Here is a 20,076-nt window from a genome sequence, read left to right on the forward strand (position 1 = left end):
GAAAATGTTCAGCTTTCTCTTTATTGAGTAAAACGCATTTTTTTTGTGAACCATATGTTTTTATAGGATTACAGTTAACTCAATTAATGAATTTAACTAAACGCACAAAATATAAAGTACCTAAGCAATTACCAAACTGGTTTTATATAAAAAGATCAATTTTAGACATTGATAATGTAGAGGAACGACTCATGTCTGTTTGTGCTTGTAATTATAGACGACTCATGTCTGTTTGTGCTTGTAATTATAGACGACTCATGTCTGTTTGTGCTTGTAATTATAGACGACTCATGTCTGTTTGTGCTTGTAATTAAATACTTCACCTTCCTTTCGTGGCCGTTCTGGCAAATCCAGCCGGCATTTCGACTCAATTAATCCCCATCGCAGTCGCTCTTGTGCTATATAGTGTCACGCTACTGCTGGATAAAACACTACAGTCAACTATGCACTCCTTACTGGCAATACGTGTTTTTACTGCGCTGTAAGCTCTTTTATTGAAAGCGAAATATGCTAAATTATGTGAATGTACAATAAATCTATAAGCGACCTGACAGTATGCTCTTTAATTACAATGGCAGTTGGTTTAGTTTCGATTCAGTGGAGTCAGATAGCACGGTGGTCATGAGACGGGCTCAAAACCAAAATGTGCACATTGTGCGCACAATGTGCACTTGCTATATGTGCACCGCATTCGAAGGTGCACATTGTGCGCACAATGTGCACGAACCAAAATGTGCACATTGTGCGCACAATGTGCACTTGTTATATGTGCACCGCATTCGAAGGTGAACATTGTGCACTTGCGATATTTGCGCCAAATGTACATTAAATCTGCATCTAATGTGCACCTCACTTGAATTTGATGTGCTTTTAATGTGCCGGTGCGGCAAAGGTGGCTAAAAAGTTGCACACTCTTTTTTCTGTGATCACTTTTTCCACCGCGTGTGATGGTAAGGCGCTATTTGTCCGGCAGACGATTATTATTATCGAACTTAAAAACCAGGGAGTCGAACCGTTTGACTTTTCCGGTTCAGGTTCGGTTCGGGTTTAAGGATTTTTTCGGAATCCGGTTCAGTTCCGGTTTCGGTTCGGAGGAATTTAAAAGTTCCGGTTCAGCTCCGGTTCAACCAACGCTATTTCAAAACCGGTTCATAAAGTTCCGGTTCAGATACAATATAATTTGCGTTAAATCTCAAAATGAGGGTCGATAAATGTGGAGAATAATCTTTGAATTGTAAGTCATTCAATCTAAGTTACGTGACGTATTAAAAAAACAGCAACTCATTACTGAAATATCTAAAAATTAAAAAATCAACGTTTTTTACATTCAATATTCATACTTTTTTCATAAAATTTCGAATATAGCGTAACTTGACTCTGTAAAATAGAAGTTGTGACGTCATGCAGGAGCAAACCGCTTTTATTTATAGGTTCGGTTAAGGTTCAGGTACTTTTCAATTATTCGGTTCAGTTCCGGTTCGGCTCCTTAAAATCTTATAAAAAACGGTTCAGGTTCGGTTACGGTTCGGATAAAATTGACCCAAAACCGGTTCATAAAGTTCCGGTTCGGTTCCGGTTCGACTCCCTGTTAAAAACAGACAGACAGGCAGATGTAGGATTTGTACTTTTCTTACTTACCAGAAGATATACAGATTGTCACAAATTTGATTATTGTAGACCCTTTGTTCCGGACTAATGCGTTTGTCCGCGGGAATCGCCGTTCGGGTCAGCTACCCACCGACTTGGTTTTCCTTCAGGGATAGGACTTTGTGTGAATGTTGAAGTCTCAGTTTTTCTAGCGTTGTGTGACAACTTTGTGTGCGGTTGCGTTTTGGATGGCGTTGTGTTGCATCGTCATTCGTCGGGTGGATACCGAGAGAATCGGACGCATTTTGAGCACGGTTTGCAATTTCGTTGGTTAGAGGCAAGAATAATTTTTGAATTGTAAATTAAGTCATTTAAGCTAAGTTACGTGACGTATTAAAAAAACAGCAACTCATTGATAATATATAGAAAAAATGAAAAATCAACGTTTTATTTAATCAATATTCATATTTTTGTCATAAAATTACGAACATGGCGTTAACTTAACTCTGTTAAATACAAATTGTGACGTCATGCTGGAGTGAACCGCTTTTGTTTACAGGTTGGGGTTCGGTTAAGGTTTATGTTCTTTCAAATTATTCCGTTCAGTTCCGGTTCTGATTCGGTAACAGTTCAGTATTCTTTACCTTTTTGGATGTTGCATAAATGTAGGCCTTACCTTTACTTTTTATTTTCAGTAATTATTTTTTTCTCTGTAATCTAACATTATATATTTTTTATGTTTCTGTAGCATTTTTCTACGTTCGTCTTTAACTTTCCTTTAGTGTAGTGTTTTGTATTTTTTTTATTTCGATAGCCTTTCCTTTTTTATTCATTTTTCATTTATTTTTACTATAATTTTATTTTCCTTCGTCATTTGAGGTTATATTTAATTTGTATCTGTCGCATTTTCATATTACTTACCTATCGATAGTATTTCGTTTATAATCTTTCTTAAAGTATTTCGCAAATATTGCTGCTGCAGTTTTCCGTTTAAAATTTTTCTATTCAACCATTTCCAACTTTTTATCTTACGATTGGTATTTCGCCCTGAAGTGAGTATTGTTTTGTTCCCTAATTGCTTTTGTGCTAAATGTGTGCCGTGACCAATAACCAATATCGTGAACAAAAAGTATCACAATCCGATACCCAATGACGTCATAACCATGCCCACATAAGCAGAGTAGGTAAAAATTATGAACGTTTAAAAATACTTTTACGGGTTTTAAGGCTAAATTTGCAGGTTTAGTTACACCCAGTTGTTAACTTATTTGTTTGGTAAATTTAACCCATATAATCGAAAATCCATACAATTGGGACTCAATTAAAAAAAAAAGAATTATAAAATGAATCGATCGAAAAATAACATGCATAATAAATCCACTCCATATAATCGGAAATCCGAACTAAAATAGAAAATATATCATAATAAAAAGAATGGCACGAAAAATAACATGTATTACTTGATCTTTTTCATACAAAAACATCATCGGAAAAATCGTTTAATATGTAGTTATTTATTTTTCTGCATAACGTTCGCTGATACATTGTAAGTTGCACATTGAGCGATAGTGCACAATGTGCATTTAATCGTCACATATCGCAAGTGCACATTGTGCGCACAATGTGCACATTTCGGCTTGCGTACATATCACAAGTGCACAATGTGCGCACAATGTGCACCTTGGAATGTGCACCGAACCGTGCACATATCGCGCGCACGTTTTGGTTTTGAGTCCTGTTGGTGGTCATGCCCCCTTGTTGAAATATACAATAATAATGCTTAATAGGTTTCTAAATTGTGCGAGGGAACAATACAATCAATTTATAAAGGTAAAATTAATATTGATTAATGGGTTCTTGCTTGCATATGAATAATTAATTGTAATTTATCCCGTTTTTTTTGTACCCAAAGACAAAGTGACTATATTTGTGAGAATACATTTTAAACTTTTTTTAATGATTCTTGGTTTACATATTTATTAGTTGTGGTGACCTAGGGATTGCTAGGTTTTTATGAACTGAATTTAAACTAAACATTACCTGCAACACAACATGTCACAAATAAACACAGCGTAATAAATAACATAGAATAAGGTACATGGCACAAATTTACCACATTTTTCCCCTCTAAATAATGAAAGTACACTGTTCACCCAACAAAAAAGCATCGTTTCATTTAAACAATTTTAAGGGTTCATTTTTAATGAGTCCAATCACCAAACCGTGAAGGGGGTTTATGAATTCTGGATGAACGCCTCACTTGCAAACCAGTAGGCGAAGCAGGTGGAAACTCAAAAGGAGAAGGTGAAGTAGGAGGTAACTCATCTGTACCATGAGCCAAATCTTCTACCGATGATCTGTCCAATGCAGATTCTGCTGTAGTAACTGTAGATGGCCTAGTAGTATGGGGAGGCAAATTGGTAGAAATTGGGACTCCATTTTCAAGAGACTCGCCAAAGGATTCTGCATCTGGCAGTGGAGGGACTTCATGGTCTTCAGGGCAAGGAGCTAAATCCTGCACAGACACTGTCGATTCACGCCCCCCTGGAAGCCGAATATGTGCAAAACTTTGATTGGCTTCCAGCAAGTCTACCTCATCAACTAAGGGATCTCCTTTATTTCGCACAAAACGTCTCATCAAAACTTTTCCAGGCTGGAGCAGCCATGATGGTAATGATCTTCCCAGCATAGTTCTTCGTCCGAAGTTTAAGAAACGCTCATGAGGGGTTTGGTTTGTTGAGGTGTAAAGCAGAGATCTTACGGAATGAAGGGCCTCCACTAAGATTTCTTCCCATCTATCTTCTCCCAGACCCCTGTCCCTGTCCAAAAGGAGTTTAACTGTTCGCCATATGGTTTGGTTCACTCTTTCACATTGGCTGTTACCAGTAGGATGATAGGGAGTAGTCCGACTTGGTACCACTCCTCTATCGGTCAAAAACTTTTTAAATTCACCAGAAGCAAAGGCTGTGCCCCGGTCACTGTGGACGAAAGAGGGTAGACCAAAAAGAGCAAAAAGTGAAGTTAGCGAAGCTATGACGGTTTTCGTAGTCATGTCAGAACAGGGAATTGCAAAAGGAAAACGGGAAAACTCATCCACCACAAAGAGAATGTAATGTCTTCTACCCCTGACAGGTCCTTTAAAATCAATGCTAATTCTTTCCCATGGAGCAGAAGCTTTGATTAAAGACTTATTTGACTTGCGGTGAAAACGAGGTTTTACTTCGGCACAAACTTTACATTCTGCACATGTTTGCCGAACCTCATTAATAGAGTAAGGTAAGTTGCGCGCTTTTATAAAATGAAGTAGGCGTGTTACCCCAAGGTGCCCCAATTGCCTATGGATTTGGACTAGTCCAGCATTTCCCATGAAACATAGAGAAGAAATTCTTGAAAGGGCATCAGGAGCAGTGTTTAGTTTACCAGGACGGTGGTGAACGCGATATGAAAAGGCCCCCAGTTCAGCTCGCCACAGCTGGAACTTAGCATTTTTAATTTTACCTGGGCGCACAGGATCAAACATATAAGAAAGAGCACGCTGGTCAGTCAATAATGTAAAGGTGTTACCGTGCAAGAAATGACTCCATTTTCTCGTAGCCTCCATAATAGCTGTAGCCTCCTTCACCACGATAGGGTAGTTGAGTTCGCTTTTTGTAAAGGTCCGGGAGTAAAAAGCGACAGGGCGACCACATTGGTTCAGGGTAGCGGCCAGTGCAAATTGGGAGGCATCACACTCCACAGTAAAGGGTTGATAAGGATCAATATTTTTCAGACAGGCGGAAGCCAAACTTTTTCTAAGCTCTGCAAAAGCCATAGCTTGTGGTTTAGCCAATGGGAGAGCCTTTTCCTGAATGGCTTTGACAAGGGGTCGAACCTTACCTGAAAACTGATGAACCCAACGGGCATAGTATGCAAATAGACCCACAGCGCGTCGGAGTTCAGCAAGTGTTTGAGGCATGAGCATGTCTAAGAGTGGCTTCAACCGCTCAGGATCAGGCTGGATTTTACCAGGCTTTACCAGGTATCCCAACAGTTGAATTTCCTTTTTTGCAATATGTGACTTTTCTTCGTTGAAGGTGAGGCCTTCCTTCCCGGCAGCATGTAATAGGGCTTCAAGATTTCTGTCATGTTCCTCCTGTGAGTTTCCCACCACAGTTACATTGTCCAGGTAGGCAAACGTTTTTCTTAACCTATATTTTGAAATGATAACATCTATCAGTCTTTGAAAAACAGATACTCCATTGGTCAGTCCAAAAGGCAGTCTTTTATACTGATATAGTCGACCATCGGCCTCAAAAGCGGTAAAAGGTCTATCTTCTTCATGCAGGGGAATCTGATGATAGGCAGAGCGCAAATCAAGCGTGCTAAAGAGTTTACCTTTAGCAACAGCATTTACTTGATCATCTATCCTGCGCAGCGGATATGCATCTAGAAATGTAAAGCGATTCACGGTTTGAGAGTAATCAATGACCAATCGACGGCGGTGATTACCACTCTTTGCAACCAAAACTTGTGCACGCCAAGGACTTCTTGAAGGTTCAATAATATCCTCTTCTAGAAGTTTTAAAACTTCCTTACAGATAAAATATTGGTCATCAGCTGAATACCGACGTGATTTTACAGCAATAGGTCTGAATCCCCTTTCTAGATCTGTAAAGAGTCTAAATGGTTTCACATTGGCTGCAGCCACACTACAAGTGCTATTATTTGGGTAAGTAGGGCAAATGTTAAGAAGAGGACGAGGACCCTTAAAGTGAAAGAATGCCCCTTTATGAAGGCCGAGAAATGATTGTCCCAGAATAACTTCAGCACATAACTCATCAACCACCTCAAATGTCAGAGAATAGCGGGATTTATTTAGCCACAATGTTGTACAAGTAGTGCCAATTACCTCAGCTGAAGCCTTTCGTGAAGCCATACCTACTTTGGATCTTTGCCCAGAAACAGGTAAGTGATGTTCCTGACATACTCGACTATCCAAGTAACATCCAGTTGCTCCAGAATCCACCAAAGCGTTTAGCATCCTGGCACCAAGGGAGACTTTAATAAGTGCAGGATATAAACCTGAAGGTGGATCAGGGTGCCCATTCATCATATATATGAAAGAATTTGTGATAGATGCAAAAGTAGTAACTGTAGATGGCCTAGTAGTATGGGGAGGCAAATTGGTAGAAATTGGGACTCCATTTTCAAGAGACTCGCCAAAGGATTCTGCATCTGGCAGTGGAGGGACTTCATGGTCTTCAGGGCAAGGAGCTAAATCCTGCACAGACACTGTCGATTCACGCCCCCCTGGAAGCCGAATATGTGCAAAACTTTGATTGGCTTCCAGCAAGTCTACCTCATCAACTAAGGGATTGTTACGCCCCCGCCGCGACCTGTGCACTGGGGTCTGACCCCAAACCCCATACAGTTGCCCGGCGGGACGCAACCGCGTGAGTTCTTGTTGTTTGCAAAGGCTTCTGGTCAGATATGCTACCTGTCATAACCACAACTAAAATTCCAATCAAAAGTATATTGTTACAACGAATTAAAACGTTATCAAATAGCATTAGTGAACGTTATTTTCAAGTTAATGTGAGACAGACAGCCACCGCCTATTGCAGCGACTGTCGGCTAAAACTTCGCAAAAGACTTCTCTAGAGAAAAGCCCAAAGCCGCTAAGAAACGACATGTATATAGCCAATACGTAGGAAGAAAAAGAACACGGAAGTTCGTCATATTTGGCCAATAAGACTGGCCGGCACTCTAAAAACATGGCTAGGCATTACAGCGGCCATTCTAAGGCCAATTTGCAGCGGGAGTCAGACGCCAGCGAAACAAGTGGCTTGTTTTGCAGATAGTGAGAAAACCGCCCGCAAGACTGACAGTTATAGATTACGAGGTTAAAGGTTACATGTCAAGTTTGAAACGAGGCGAACTGAAGCAGGAAAACTCAGGAATTTTACACACAACAATACGGAAAACTTTGCATCATCAAATATGATATTATGTAACTGAAGAACATATTTGGCAAACGAAAGCTGAAACGCGTAATCTAAAACCCTATTTATCACATCGTAAAATTACTTAAAGAACTCTAAGATTTGGCTTATGGCATTTAATTAATTTGGGTGTTTAAGTGTTGATAAACACGTAACAGGGATCTCCTTTATTTCGCACAAAACGTCTCATCAAAACTTTTCCAGGCTGGAGCAGCCATGATGGTAATGATCTTCCCAGCATAGTTCTTCGTCCGAAGTTTAAGAAACGCTCATGAGGGGTTTGGTTTGTTGAGGTGCAAAGCAGAGATCTTACGGAATGAAGGGCCTCCACTAAGATTTCTTCCCATCTATCTTCTCCCAGACCCCTTTCCTTTAAAAGTAGTTTAACTGTTCGCCATACGGTTTGGTTCACTCTTTCACATTGGCTGTTACCAGTAGGATGATAGGGAGTAGTCCGACTTGGTACCACTCCTCTATCGGTCAAAAACTTTTTAAATTCACCAGAAGCAAAGGCTGTGCCCCGGTCACTGTGGACGAAAGAGGGTAGACCAAAAAGAGCAAAAAGTGAAGTTAGCGAAGCTATGACGGTTTTCGTAGTCATGTCAGAACAAAAGGAAAACGGGAAAACTCATCCACCACAAAGAGAATGTAATGTCTTCTACCCCTGACAGGTCCTTTAAAATCAATGCTAATTCTTTCCCATGGAGCAGAAGCTTTGATTAAAGACTTATTAGACTTGTGGTGAAAACGAGGTTTTACTTCGGCACAAACTTTACATTCTGCACATGTTTGCCGAACCTCATTAATAGAGTAAGGTAAGTTGCGCGCTTTTACAAAATGAAGTAGGCGTGTTACCCCAGGGTGCCCCAATTGCCTATGGATTTGAACTAGTCCAGCATTTCCCATGAAACATAGAGAAGAAATTCTTGAAAGGGCATCAGGAGCAGTGTTTAGTTTACCAGGACGGTGGTGAACGCGATATGAAAAGGCCCCCAGTTCAGCTCGCCACAGCTGGAACTTAGCATTTTTAATTTTACCTGGGCGCACAGGATCAAACATATAAGAAAGAGCACGCTGGTCAGTCAATAATGTAAAGGTGTTACCATGCAAGAAATGACTCCATTTTCTCGTAGCCTCCATAATAGCTGTAGCCTCCTTCTCCACGATAGGGTAGTTGAGTTCACTTTTTGTAAAGGTCCGGGAGTAAAAAGCAACAGGGCGACCACATTGGTTCAGGGTAGCGGCCAGTGCAAATTGGGAGGCATCACACTCCACAGTAAAGGGTTGATAAGGATCAATATTTTTCAGACAGGCGGAAGCCAAACTTTTTCTAAGCTCTGCAAAAGCCATAGCTTGTGGTTTAGCCAATGGGAGAGCCTTTTCCTGAATGGCTTTGACAAGGAGTCAAACCTTATCTGAAAACTGATGAACCCAACGGGCATAGTATGCAAATAGACCCACAGCGCGTCGGAGTTCAGCAAGTGTTTGAGGCATGAGCATGTCCAAGAGTGGCTTTAACCGCTCAGGATCAGGCTGGATTTTACCAGGCTTTACCAGGTATCCCAACAGTTGAATTTCCTTCTTTGCAATATGTGACTTTTCTTCGTTGAAGGTGAGGCCTTCCTTCCCGGCAGCATGTAATAGGGCTTCAAGATTTCTGTCATGTTCCTCCTGTGAGTTTCCCACCACAGTTACATTGTCCAGGTAGGCAAACGTTTTTCTTAACCTATATTTTGAAATGATAACATCTATCAGTCTTTGAAAAACAGATACTCCATTGGTCAGTCCAAAAGGCAGTCTTTTATACTGATATAGTCGACCATCGGCCTCAAAAGCGGTAAAAGGTCTATCTTCTTCATGCAGGGGAATCTGATGATAGGCAGAGCGCAAATCAAGCGTGCTAAAGAGTTTACCTTTAGCAACAGCATTTACTTGATCATCTATCCTGGGCAGCGGATATGCATCTAGAAATGTAAAGCGATTCACAGTTTGAGAGTAATCAATGACCAATCGACGGCGGTGATTACCACTCTTTGCAACCAAAACTTGTGCACGCCAAGGACTTCTTGAAGGTTCAATAATATCCTCTTCTAGAAGTTTTAAAACTTCCTTACGGATAAAATATTGGTCATCAGCTGAATACCGACGTGATTTTACAGCAATAGGTCTGAATCCCCTTTCTAGATCTGTAAAGAGTCTAAATGGTTTCACATAGGCTGCAGCCACACTACAAGTGCTATTATTTGGGTAAGTAGGGCAAATGTTAAGAAGAGGACGAGGACCCTTAAAGTGAAAGAATGCCCCTTTATGAAGGCCGAGAAATGATTGTCCCAGAATAACTTCAGCACATAACTCATCAACCACCTCAAATGTCAGAGAATAGCGGGATTTATTTAGCCACAATGTTGTACAAGTAGTGCCAATTACCTCAGCTGAAGCCTTTCGTGAAGCCATACCTACTTTGGATCTTTGCCCAGAAACAGGTAAGTGATGTTCCTGACATACTCGACTATCCAAGTAACATCCAGTTGCTCCAGAATCCACCAAAGCGTTTAGCATCCTGGCACCAAGGGAGACTTTAATAAGTGCAGGATATAAACCTGAAGGTGGATCAGGGTGCCCATTCATCATATATATGAAAGAATTTGTGATAGATGCAAAAGTAGACTCTCCACTTTCTGTTTGTGGCAGAACTGAAGCCGATGTCTTGAAGGAACTACTAAATCCCTTCTTTCTTATTCTCGACAAACACTTTTTAGCATAGTGACCTTTGTGACCACAGGAGTTACAAGTGGCTTCTCTAGCTGGACAAGAGGAGCGGCCTCCAGGATGCATAGAACCTCAACAGTAGAAACAATCTTTCTTAGCTATTGCAAAAACAGTGGACTCAGGAGTCTCTGAGGCTGCAATGGTCACATTTGTAGTTTCCTTAATAAGGGTCACGGCCTCATTCCTTGCTCGTTCTAACACCAAGGCTTGATCGAAGGCTTCTTTACAGGTAACCTTATTTTTCTCAAGAAGTCTTTGTCGGATGTCGGGGGCTACCATGCCACTAATAAAGGAGTTGCGAACCATTTCTTGTCGATAAGTATCTGCATCGACATCCTGAAATGCACAGGATTTAGAAAGCTCATGCAAAGCATACATGAAATCAGTTAGGTTCTCATCCGGTTTCTGTTTTCTCACCATCAATAAATGACGAGCTACTGTGATGTTATTTTCTTTCAGAAAAACTTTGTTAAGAGTCTCTTTAGCAGATTGAAAAGTTTCACAGGATTCTACATAGGAGTAGAGTTTATGTGATATGCCATTGACAAGGAGGTCTAATTTTTCTTCTGATGATAAAGTAATAACACCACCTGTTTCTTGGCTGGTTCTACTCCGATGGCTATTTTGTGTTTTCTCAATGGCTCGAATAAATCAAATGAACGCCACCAATGTTTATACATTTTAATGGCCTCTGGGTCATTGGGATCAAGTTCCAGACGGTCTGGCCTCATCAGTCTCTCCATGACGATTGGTAAAGCACAAGGTCAATGTTAACAATTCAGTTCATAAAATTGTGGTGACCTAGGGATTGCTAGGTTTTTATGAACTGAATTTAAACTAAACATTACCTGCAACACAACATGTCACAAATAAACACAGCGTAATACATAACATAGAATAAGGTACATGGCACAAATTTACCACACATATGAATAATTAATTGTAATTTATCCCATTTTTTTTGTACCCAAAGACAAAGTGACTATATTTGTGAGAATACATTTTAAACTTTTTTTAATGATTCTTGGTTTACATATTTATTAGTTATATCATAAGATTCATACAGGAAGAATACATTTATGAAATAATTGTATCGTACTCGTAACAGTTAATTTTTCTTTGTAGCAAAATCAGAAAAAAGTATTGTATCTCATAGTTGGAAATCATTCATGTGATCTTGATTCTTTTGTTTCTGCAGTTGTCCTTGCTTGGCATAAACGCGAGGTATGTAGCTACAAATATTTTTTCTAAATTTTTTTTTTATACTTACTACTTACACAAATTTAATGTCAGAATTTTTTATAATTAAAACGAATTTCATGCTGATTGTCTATTGAAGTATTACACATTAAAATAATTTTCCAATTTTAATTATTTGGTTCACATGTTTATCTTGCAAAACAACACTGAAAGATGTGCAAATAGAAATTGTGCAAGGGTTAAATTTTGATTAGATCGGCCCGGTATATTCCTAAGTTTTGACCTCACATCATGCTGTTTCTGACCTGTCCTTAATTGCGTAAAAATCTTTGTTGATCGACCGATTTCGGTTAAGCCCTATGAAGGCTCCCATTGTACTTATAAATGTGCACTGTAAGTGTTTGACACAACCACTTTTAAAATAGTATGTTAGTTGTATACACACGTGGATAAATGTTAAATGCTTATTAGAATTTTTGATTTATAATGTATGTGTATTGTACTTCAGGTTGATGACAGTAATTGTCATATCTTCATGCCTTTGTTGGGCATTAAAAGAGCTGCAATGAAACTAAGAACAGAAATAACGTTTGTCATGAATAAAAACAATATTGTTGACGAGAACATATTGTTTCTAGATGATGTAGACTTGAAACAACTCAGCCAATTTGATCAAACCTCTCTTCAAATTACACTAGTTGATCACCACGTTTTAACAAGGTATACACTTAGTAGCATCAATATATCACTTATTTATTTTATAATGTTTTTTTTCTCTGACTTTGGAATAAAGCAATGCTTTTCTTCCCAAACTCTACAATCCAAATTTGGATTATACACCATGTAAATTAGATTGGGGGCGCCAACTGCAGTAGTTATCAGGGGTATACTCATTTAGATTGGTTCTGAGCAAAATTAATTTAGACTTTGAGAAAATTGCAGAAACATAATAAAGATATGTCCCATATTAATTAAATTTAAGTTTCAAACCTATTTATATAGATTTTCGGGATTTTATCGTATAATCAAAGTATTCTTTTCGAAGCAAAATCTGCCTGAATCCGAATGGTGAAAATTGTAAAGATTAAACTAAGTACAAAACTTAGTAAACCGAAAATCATTTGTGTGTATGTTATAAAAAGATAAATATATTTTGCTATAAAGCATCATCAGTATCTTAATTCGAATGAATGCTTTATAGCGAAATATATTTATCTTTTTATAACATACAAACAAACTGATTTTCGGTTTACTAAGTTTTGTACTTAGTTTAATCTTTACTATTTATCTTACTGTCTTATATTTTGTTTTATCCGCATTAAGTTCAGTTAACAGTTTGGTTTGTTAAAGCTTTGCTGTTATGCTTACACATTATAGTATTTTGGTCACCACAAACAAATGTTTAGAAGTACTGGTTTAATGGAATCAGACCTGGCCAGTTATAATAGCACCTTGAAAACATGTATTTTTAATCTTTTAAATAAGTAATTAAGGCACCATCAGTCAAAGTCAGAGATCATAAATTAAATTTCCAATGCTTTCTTTTCAGAGAGTTGGAATGCCTTTATCGAAACGTTGTGGAAATAGTCGATCACCGACCGGTTGATACAGAAATAAGAAGTGACATCAAGCAAGACATTTCCATTGTTGGTTCTTGTTCAACACTTGTAGCTGAAGGGATTTTAAAAACGTCAAACCCTTCTTCCCTTCCCAATCAAGTAAAAGAATTACTCCTAAGTAAGATTTTTGCTTTTCAAAGAGTAATTTGAGAGATAGAAGTTATATTACCGTGAATTAAGCAAATTATCTATAGTATACCAAAGAAGAGACACACACAGGCGAGTGCAAAACTGTGTACTCTATACAACAATTTTGTTTAATATTTTATTTACATTTCACCCATTAAAAATTAGGTTTTAGTGTAAAACAAGAATCTATTCCTTAAGTCATACAGTGGTTTAATTCCTTATGTCATACAGTGGTTTAATAAATGCTTTTTGAAAAAAAATTAGTGACCAAATTTATTTTTACAGCACATTCGTTGACTTTGACTTACACTGATAGGAAAACCAAAAGTATTTTGTATTTTCAAACAGGCAGAAGGTAAACAGAATCATTTTTTATTAGGCATTCTGATTTTAAATTAAACTATTCAATGTAATGCCAACTAAACTAATAAACCAGATGATTTGTGTTAATGCTGTGACCAATTTTAAATTACTCGCCTAATTCCTGTCACTTATACACAACTAGAAAGATATTTTAAACTCCATAACTGAATTATGTCATATTTCACAATATGTTTCTTTTTATAATCAGGTGCCATTATTGTGGATACATTTTGCTTTTCACCTGCCATGGGTAAAACAACACCAAGGGATGAAAAGGTTTTTCAGCAACTCTGGGGTAAAAAGAATAGAGAAGAAGTTGATCTATATTATAAAAGCCTTACAGAAGCCAAGTTTTCTGTTGGTGGCCTGTCCAATGTGGAAATGATGTTAAAGGTAATTATATCTATGATGTTGAAAGTTTTAGTTTGTCAAGGTTAAAAATCAAAAAACTTAAAAATAAAAGTTAAAACCCTTTGAATTGGTTATCTTTATTTTCAAGTTTTTTTTAATTTAATTTATAAAAGTGGAAAATTGTTATTTTCGTCCAATCACTATTTCTTTTTCGACAATATCAAATATATTATTGTTACAACAAATAAATACAAATAGCAAGGCCAATGCTTTGCAATTCATTATTATCAAGCTACATTAGACATGCATGCATAGTGTACCTACTACCCAAATATATATACAAGATAGGCTATTTATAAAATCTGAATGATTTTTTGTGAGTCACTGGTAAGGAATAACTGCTTTGGTAATTTTGAAGTGTTATTTATTTTATTTTTTAGGATCCTAAGCACCTTTCCAACTCTGAACATGAATTTCTATTCAGTACCCTACACCAGAACTTGTACAGCTATTTTGAACGCCCCAATGTGACCTTTGATATTATGTCACACTGCTCAGAGAATAAGCTTGGTGCATGGATAGCAATTGCACCAGTGGTTAAAAAAGACCCCTTGATGTATAAACCACTGGCTCTCTACAGTTCTAACACTGCAATTAGGGATCAGGTAATTAGGGGATTAAATTACCATTTGTCTCGTTTGCTTCAATGCTGTTCTGTTTTTTGTAGATTCTCAATAAGCTGATAGAGAGTGAATATAATGTAAAGACAACCAATGAACCTATTGCAAATGCAGAAAACTTTGTGTTTCTAAGGTATGTAAATCTTTTAAGTGTTTTTAACCACATAAATTGGTTTATTTTGTTTGATTTCATAAAGTCTTGTATTTAGAAGTTGGTATTCCATGTAATTTAAAAAGCTGATATTTTAGCCAGTCATAGCAAAGGATAAAATTACTATTAAAATTTGGATAATTGATCTATAAAACAAGTTGTTCTATTGACCAGAATGTTCAAATGCAAGGCAGTTTCTAAAGTATATAAATTTTTGAAATATTCTACTACATATATAGCTTTATTTTTTGTAGTAATGAAGCAAGGCATTGTAAGTAGTAAATATTCCATGCAAAATGAGAAGTTGAATTGTCAATCAGTCAATTTAAACAATACAATGAATTGCTGTATAAAATAAGTTATTCTTTTAACCAGAATGTTCAACTGCAAGGCTTCTAGAAAACAGGTTCTTCCCATCGTGGCCAAAGTTCTTGCTAACTCATAACACAAAATTTGGAGGAATACAGACCTTTAAATAAGGGTAACCCCACTAAAGGCCGACGCCCGACAGTAATCTATTGTCCTACACAAGTTTGTCCTGCTTTGACTTTCCCTTAAGCATCACGTCAAAATTTAATTATCCTTTGTCTATCGCGCTTTGTTGTTTTATTGACAGAGGAAACATTAAAACCAATGCTCAGTAAATCCTGCAATATTCAGATAATTTGTTTCTGTTTCTTTTAACTGAAGCTACAATGCTATAATAATAGGGTGTTGGAGAAATTATGTATTTATTTACTTTGGACAAACAGTTTAAACAGTGCCTCTCTTTCCCCTTTGACACCAGGATACAATTAATGTTTAACTAGTGCAAAATAATGCAGCCTACTAAGTGCTTTGTCCTTCTGCCCTCAAATCAGTTTGTGTCAAAGGATAGTGGGTGTGAGATTTATAAGTAACATAATGTTGCCCAAAAGGGCCAAATTATGAAAGACAACCAGAATCTTGTGCATTTTTTATTTGTTACTTGCCATTTCAACATTTGTATTGCAATATAAACGGGACGATTTTGCATGATTTTTTGTGGTTTATGTTTTAGAAACACTCTGGCATTTGAATAATGCAATGCTGGTTTCATTCATTTAGTGGTAATGTAGTGAACTAGAGCTTAGCCATGACATCATCGTTATTGGGTGATTATGATGTCAATGGCCCTTCAAACGACACTTTACAACCAAGTCATAACGGTTTGTCTGCCACAGAGTCAGAAAGAGTTGATACTGTAGCAACTGAACAAGCAAGTGTTAATGCATTTACTACTGAAACAGCATACAATGGAGATTTATTGGGTTTAGAAACTAGCGAAAATCAGGAAATAAAACTACCGACTGCAAACATCCATGAACAGGATAACAGTGAAGTAAATTTGCCTGTGGAAAATAACCAAGTTACTGATCTACTTGGTTTATCATTTGACGAGGCTTTTTCACAACCTGAAAACCAAAACAGCACCCCACTAGAACTAGTGGAAACTCAAGTTTCAGCTTCACAGGATTTGTTTGGACTTTTTGATAGTCCAGCGGACAACGAAAACACATTTGGTGCGTCTGATGGACAAACTGATTTGTTTGTATCGTTTTTAAATAGCAATGAAACAGTGTTCAATATGGAAAGCACTGAAGCAAATAACAGTGGAAATTTGCTGACCAGTCAACATGCAATTGACATAGGAAATACACTTAATAATGACGTGGATATATTTGGTAACATAGCTGTAGGTGAAATTGCCATGTCTGGCGAAATTCATAAGCCTATAATTACAGCTGAAGGCCATACTCTATTTGACAATGAAGTACCCAGTGTATCATCTAATTCAGATATCTTTGGCTTTGATCCAATTGCTAACAGCAGCCCCCAGGCATTATGTAATCATCAACCAATGGAACAAACGCCCAATGACGGCATGATTCCACCTGGGACTGCAAATAAGCCTGAGTCAACAATTGCTTCCCAGGCAGCATTGTTGGATTTTGTACAATTTGACCACAGTTCAGATGTGAATGGTGTACATGATTTGCCAGCGCAGATTCAGAATGCTGACAACAGTGTGGAGAATAATTTACTGGATGATTTAGGGTTACCAGGAATGGATGCCACAAGTTTTAATGTTGATGGTGGTGAACTGTCTGTTGTTGAAAGTGTTGATAATTTTCCTGATCCAACTGAAGACAATTATGAGTCAAACTTAAACATCCAAAATGAGGAACCCTTTTTAGATGGTTTGAAAGATGATAAAAATGAGACAACGATGATACATTCTTTTGAAGATGACCATGAGTCATTTTTTTCCAAACAAAATAAAGAGCATGTTTCAGATAGTTTGATAGTAGACCAAGATGATCTATTGATTGCCACTGTCGGTGATGCAAACAAAAAAAATTCCCAAGAAGATGATCAAACTTTATCAAGTGACAACATTAATCTAGAAATTTCCGACACCAATAATGACAAACTTTTATCAACTGAAACGGAAAACTTTATTGGAGAGGCCGCTGTTACTGAAATTAACAAATTTCATGGAGAGGAACAACAGGATTTTATTCCTTCTAGTTTTGAAAATTCCAGTAAACAGGCTATTGCTGAAACAACTACTAATGCAGTGACGACTCAAAATGAATTGTTTTTTTCTGAAGCTCTTAATGAAGGTATGCCATCTGCCAGAGACAACGCCTTAATATTAGAAACAGATATGCCTGCTGATAATAAAGTTTTAGCTGATGTCCTGGGTGATAATGGTTCAATGTTCAGGGACACGGATAAAGTTACTGATGACACACCTGGAGGATTAAAAAGCGACATTGGTGATATCCAAACCAAAACGGATTTTGGTGAGCAGGACAATGCCAGTTCAAATGTAGCAACTCTATTGGATGAAATACCAATGGCTGATAATGATGCTGTTTTAAAACCTTTAAATGACACAGATGTTACAGATGTACTCAACCAAAGTAAAAATGATATGGTCAGTTTCTTGTCACCAAATATGGAAAGCATATCAAACTTACCAGAAGAGCAGGATCAAAGTGAAACTGATAGTTTGTTGCCTGACCAGATCTTGGATTTTGGTGCTGAAAATTCTGCGGAGCAACTCTTAGCTACTAAAGTGGTTGGTTCACAATGTAATGGTGCTGTCAACAATGATACATTACAAGATGAGTCCGTACTTGATGGTATGGTTACAGAAAGTGATATTATTGATCAGTCTGAATTTTCTACATCAGACTCATTAGACCCATGCACAACTGAACCTGTAATGCGCATCAGTGAACAAGCTGGGAAATGCAATGAGAGGGAACACTCTGAATTGTCTAACACTACTATAGATACTCAACCTTTGGATGTAAATAAAACTTCTGGACTTGATATGCAGAGTTTAAATGAAAAATCAATAACTAAAGTCTCAAATAATAATTCTGCAATTAAAGTTGAAGGCGGCAGCAACTTTACTTTACTAGAGGATGTTAAAAACAACGTTCTTTTTGACAATAGAGGACATACTGAAAACACTGACCAATCTATAATGGCCACCACCTTGGCTACTGCTGATACTAATATAGCAAATAGTGAAGTTATCAATGCACAAATTGCAACACAAGATGAAAAAGATTTCGAAAGTTTTGATGCGGTGGGTGAAAAAGTTAGTAATCTTAATGGTAGTGTTTTTGAAACCAGCTTTTTAAAAGAAGACACAGAAGAATCACTTCTTCAAAATGCCTCTTTAGCTAGCAATGAAGACAGAATAAATAGTTTTACCTTATCCATACCTGAAACTAAGTGCAAAGAAACTACACATTTGTCACCAACTGAACCACTTCAGAACAACGAAGCTGAACAAGACGCTACAGAAGTTGGGAACAACACTGCACCACATTTAACTATGTTTGACGATGGATTGACTGTTATGGTCGATGGTGAAAGCACTTCATTAATTGATTCTGCCAACTCTGATTCAGTGGAGGTCAAACCAAAGCAACAACTAGATAGTGGAGATCAATCTACAACAGATTTAACCTTGGTCGTTAATGATAATATACCAAACAGTGAAATTATAAACTCACAGGAAGAAGCAACACCAGATGAAAAAGATAAGGAAGGTTTGGTTGAGTTCAATAAAGAAGTCATTTCTCTTGTTGATGGTGTCACTGAAACAACCGCTTTAAAAAAGGACACAGAAACACTTTTTGAATCTGCTTCATTAACTTATGATAAAGATAGAATTGATAGTTTTAACTTACCTGTTGATGACTCTAAAACTAAAGATAATCTGGATTTGCTATCATCAAACTCTCTACAGAAAACCAATGCTGGACTAGATGCTCAAGAAATAAAGAACTATACTGCACCTCCTGGAAATTTCCCTCATGCTGAAGACAGCTGGACTGTTATTACAGATAGTGAAATCCCTTCATTAGCTGATGTCGACTCTAAACCAGTAAAGGAACATTTAGAACAACTTTTAAATTCTGAAGAAGGGTCAAAAGACAAAAGTGTGGATGACCCATTCACCACTGTTTCTTCCGAGGTTAGTGAAATCCACTTATTAGCTGATGTCGACTCTAAACCAGTAAAGGAACATTTAGAACAACTTTTAAATTCTGAAGAAGGGTCAAAAGACAAAAGTGGGGATGACCCATTCACCACTGTTTCTTCCGAGGTTAGTGAAATCCCTTCATTAGCTGATGTCGACTCTAAACCAGTAAAGGAACATTTAGAACAACTTTTAAATTCTGAAGAAGGGTCAAAAGACAAAAGTGGGGATGACCCATTCACCACTGTTTCTTCCGAGGTTAGTGAAATCCCTTCATTAGCTGATGTCGACTCTAAACCAGTAAAGGAACATTTAGAACAACTTTTAAATTCTGAAGAAGGGTCAAAAGACAAAAGTGTGGATGACCCATTCACCACTGTTTCTTCCGAGGTTAGTGAATTCCACTTATTGGCTGATGTTGACTCTAAACCACTAAAGGAACATTTAGAACAGCCTTTGAGTTCTGGAGAAGGGTCAAAAGACAATTATGTGAAAGACCCATTCACCACTGTTTCTGCTGAAGACAGTGTGAAAAAAGAAGATGTACCAATTGTGGTTTTGAACAATGATGAGACTGTTCTCGTGCCAGCTGTTGATTTATCTGTAAATATTGGTCAACAAGAGCAGTCTCTTTGTGGTTCTATTTCCACAGTGGATTGTCCGTCAGTGGATCTGTTTCCAAATGATAATCACCAAAAAGAGCACTTAGAAATACCTG

At 37.6% G+C, this 20,076-nt stretch overlaps 1 protein-coding gene across 1 annotated transcript; it reads left to right on the forward strand.

Annotated features, from left to right (window-relative positions):
- The first annotated feature begins 473 nt into the window (after nt 1-473).
- On the forward strand, nt 474-15,855 carry LOC146146671 (exopolyphosphatase PRUNE1-like). Its single transcript, XM_083387831.1, has 8 exons — nt 474-3,417; nt 11,463-11,561; nt 12,046-12,257; nt 13,087-13,274; nt 13,857-14,041; nt 14,440-14,664; nt 14,727-14,812; nt 15,206-15,855. The coding sequence occupies exons 1-8, from the start codon at nt 3,274-3,276 to the stop codon at nt 15,273-15,275; spliced, it is 1,209 nt and encodes a 402-aa protein (XP_083243957.1). The 5' UTR covers nt 474-3,273; the 3' UTR covers nt 15,276-15,855.
- Nucleotides 15,856-20,076: the final 4,221 nt, after the last annotated feature.

The sequence above is a fragment of the Ascidiella aspersa genome, chromosome 4 (assembly GCF_963924565.1).
Source record: "Ascidiella aspersa chromosome 4, kaAscAspe10.2, whole genome shotgun sequence".
Lineage (NCBI taxonomy): Eukaryota > Metazoa > Chordata > Ascidiacea > Phlebobranchia > Ascidiidae > Ascidiella > Ascidiella aspersa.